Source organism: Camellia sinensis, chromosome 8 (genome assembly GCF_055761805.1).
Source record: "Camellia sinensis isolate YWXY chromosome 8, ASM5576180v1, whole genome shotgun sequence".
Classification (NCBI taxonomy): Eukaryota; Viridiplantae; Streptophyta; class Magnoliopsida; order Ericales; family Theaceae; genus Camellia; species Camellia sinensis.
This window is the reverse complement of record NC_138968.1, coordinates 35349036-35352675: the sequence shown is the minus strand read 5'-3', so window position 1 is coordinate 35352675 and position 3640 is coordinate 35349036. Positions and strand designations below refer to the sequence as shown.

The 3640-nt window shown below is 33.3% G+C and overlaps 1 protein-coding gene across 1 annotated transcript; it reads right to left on the bottom strand.

Annotated features, from left to right (window-relative positions):
* Positions 1-207: 207 nt before the first annotated feature.
* LOC145796887 (pectinesterase 2-like) lies at positions 208-3134 on the bottom strand. The gene is made up of 2 exons (XM_082882444.1): positions 2204-3134; positions 208-1072 (listed from the first exon to the last, which is right to left on the bottom strand). The coding sequence occupies exons 1-2, from the start codon at positions 3066-3068 to the stop codon at positions 381-383; spliced, it is 1557 nt and encodes a 518-aa protein (XP_082738570.1). The 5' UTR covers positions 3069-3134; the 3' UTR covers positions 208-380.
* Positions 3135-3640: the final 506 nt, after the last annotated feature.

Here is a 3640-nt window from a genome sequence, read left to right as displayed (position 1 = left end):
TCCGTCAAATATTTTTGAGTACACTTGGTCGTTATCTATTTTGTAAATGTTCAGAACTAAAGTCATTTACCTTTCACAAAGGAGAGCCCAATTTTCTTTAGAATTGCCTCACTTGTATGAGGCTGGTTCAAAATGACAATTCTTACAACAATAATAGGCTTGAAGAGTTAAAATTTCGCTGTCTGTGACAGGCTAGAGAGAAAGAAGTAGCAAGAAAGGTTAAAAAATCATCTTATTCTTTATTGAGATCTTAAAAATACACTTATTCGTTATTGAGATCTTAAAAATACACTTTCTGAGATTCCCTATGTTTTGTGTAGAATGGAAAGACTAAAGAACAAAGCAATAACAAATATATGAATTGATCAAATACAATACAATTAGAGGCCAGAAGTGAATGGCACGCTGGTAGAAGGCAACCATGACTGACCAGCTATAAAATTTGCGACGCTGAACTGTGATGCTTCAGTTGAGCTAGAAATAACTCGATAACCACCCCACTTTACTCTGCCACTAGTTGAAGAACCAGGACCTGAGTTCTTATATTCTCCATAATACAAAGTATTTAGAGCAAAGTTACCATCCCATTCTAACCAACCTGTAGGATCAACCAAGGTGTCAAGGTAAGTTTGTAGATAAACAGTACGTGAATATTGCTTCCAAGGCCTTCCCAAATACGTCTTGATTGAGCTAAGTACTGGTTTTAGGTCGGATGAAGCGAGGACTTGAGAATTATGAATTGAAATGCCAGTATTTTGGTTAGGGTCAGTTCTTCCTTGTGCTGTTACAGTATTTTTTTGCCCGCTCATGGGTTTTCTAGCATATATCATGCAATTTTGGAGAACTACTACAGCATTTCCAAATATGAAATCTACCGTGCCATAAATATCACATTCTTTGTAAAATTGTCGTTGAGAATGAATATAGAGTGTATCTTGGTATCCTTCAAAACCACAACGATAGAAAACAGAGAGATCAGAGCCAGATCGGAGTGCTACAGCTTGGTGATTTTGTGGTCCAGCTGTGTTACGGAATGTTATATCACGAGCAATGAATCCTCCACCGGTGACCGCTGCAAATAAAATATGTTATCAATAATTAGCAATTGTTTATGGTTTGAAATGTTATCTATAAAGTGTTGTTATGATCTCTAATTGTCCCTTCAATTTAAGTTAATAAAAGATGCTTCTATAGAGGTAGAATTTTCATACCATAAATGAATAAAATATTTATGTTTCATAATGAAGGAAACTTTAAGTTGTCAATGAAGAACTCTTGACTTCATAACATATTTAAAAAAAGATATTTACTTTGTTCAAAAAATATAACCAGCATTATAAATTGATTATATATTCATCTATGCAATCAGCATGTGGAATGAAAAAAAAAAAAAAATGCCACCGGCAAAGAATCCTTCACCATCGACAGCTGAATTTTCCAATTTTTATGAAAAAATTTACGAAGACAATTAGAAATTGAATATCAAATTAAATAAATTTAATTTTGAAAAAAAAAAACAGAATAGTGAAAGTAGCATGATCTTTCCTTTACATTTAATATAAAAGTAGTTGACAATCAATTTTATCTCATGACCTTTTGTACTTCTCTTGAAAAAAAATTGCATGTTAGGCTAAGCATAAATAAATAAATAAATCACAAAACCGCCTAACATTTGAAATACGTGCATTGAATTTATTCTAGCATCGCCCACACCAAACCAAGTATTAAATCTACATCACTAATTCAGATTTTGGACATTTTTTAATCTTTTTTTATGCATAAAATTTCTGATTTTCATATTATTAATATAAGAATTCCTATAGAATTCATGTTTTACTTTCCTTCTTATCATGCTTTATCTATTTAATAAAATATTACTTCTTTTGCACCAAAAAAAAAAAAAAATGGTAAGAGCTCCCATGCCAAGTGATGAATTACATGTGTACGTTTGTCAGTAGACTAATTAATACTTTTAACATTAGTGTTTTGACATATAAAAAAATAATGAATTTGATATAATCAAATGTTTTCATTAAATTTTGCTATGCACTGGTGATGTTGATAGACTGTGTTCTTTGTCATAGGTGTGATCAAAATAACGGTTGTTTTGACCTTTAATTATTTTGAAAATTATGCAATACTTAATAATATAAAAACACCTTAAAAAATAAAAATATATATATACAAGAGATGAGATCCTCACCAACAGTTGCAGAGTTGAAGGTGGTGGAACCTCCTCCCACGCTTCGACTGCCAGTGATAATGGTGTTTTTCAAGCCATCACCAACGAGCATAATATTCTTCATTTTGTTGCCAATCTCAATATTTTCCTTATAAACACCACTTTTCACATGTATAACAAATCTCCCACTGCCACTCCTCTTCGCCGCGACATCTAGGGCTGCTTGAATGGTCATGTAATTCCCCGAACCATCTTGAGCCACCACGAGATTTGCTGCTGGAGACGACGATTGCAACAGCTTGCGGTTTCCAGGCGAAACCCAAGCGGGAAAACCTTCTTTATATGTTTGTTTCTCGGTTGAGCCATCGTTAATAGCCAAAGTGTTGCTGATTAGCTTCGAAACATTGTTAGACATGAGAGGCAACATGAAGTCAGAGACACCTAACTCAATGAACCCAGCTCGACAAGTCTCAAGATTTGTCAAAGCCGTGCTGAGCCACGTCTGAGCATCAAAATCAGAACATTTTGTGTTAGGGTCTAGTGTATTGTTGAGTTGGAGAATTGTGCTCTCATAGAGCTTCAAACAATCAGACCATGCATTTTTTTCGAGCTCATTGCGACATTTGGACCCGAGCCACTTAGTGTGAGTCTCGGCATTGAGAGCTCTCTCCATGGCTATTTGCATGGCCATCTTTCTGAACTCGGATTTTTGTTTGGGTACAAAATTGTGAGAGCCATTGCTCATGAAGTATTTGCATGGTTCGGGATATGGGGTTTTGTTGCACCACTGGTTTATGTCATCTGAGGCGACAGATGATGAGGCAGAGGAGAGGAATGAAGAGAAGGATGCAAAGAGTATGAATAATATTTCAAACTTGGTTGCCATTGTTGGGTGGTTTGTTTTCTTGAACTTGGTTCTATAGGTTGTGAAAGTGGCCTCTTTATATAGTTGAAATATGGGTGACAAGTTGGCTTAAGTTGAACATAGGTGGATGAGGATGACAACTTGACAAGTAAGCATAGAACAGATGACGAGTAAACAAAGTACAAATGCAATAGATGATAGGTATACAAAGTACAAATGCAATCGGAAAATATCAGCTTATCATGAATTTGTATGCTGAATTTTACTCTAAAAATAAAATAGATGGTATAAATTTAAAATTGATAAGATATGAGTCGTACTTAAAATTATTATGGTTCATAAAAATACTTTTTAAAAATAATTTTCTACATAAATATATATATATATATATATATATATATATATATATATATTTGTAGATATATAGTACTGTTGAATGGAATATATATAAACATAATGATATAAATAGTGGGACTAGTTTGTTATTGATCTTGATATTCCCTTAAAATTATGGTATCCGTTTTACGTTCCTTACATAAAATTTTTTGAATAGAAAAAATAAATTTTTAACAAATTTTATAGGTAACATCATT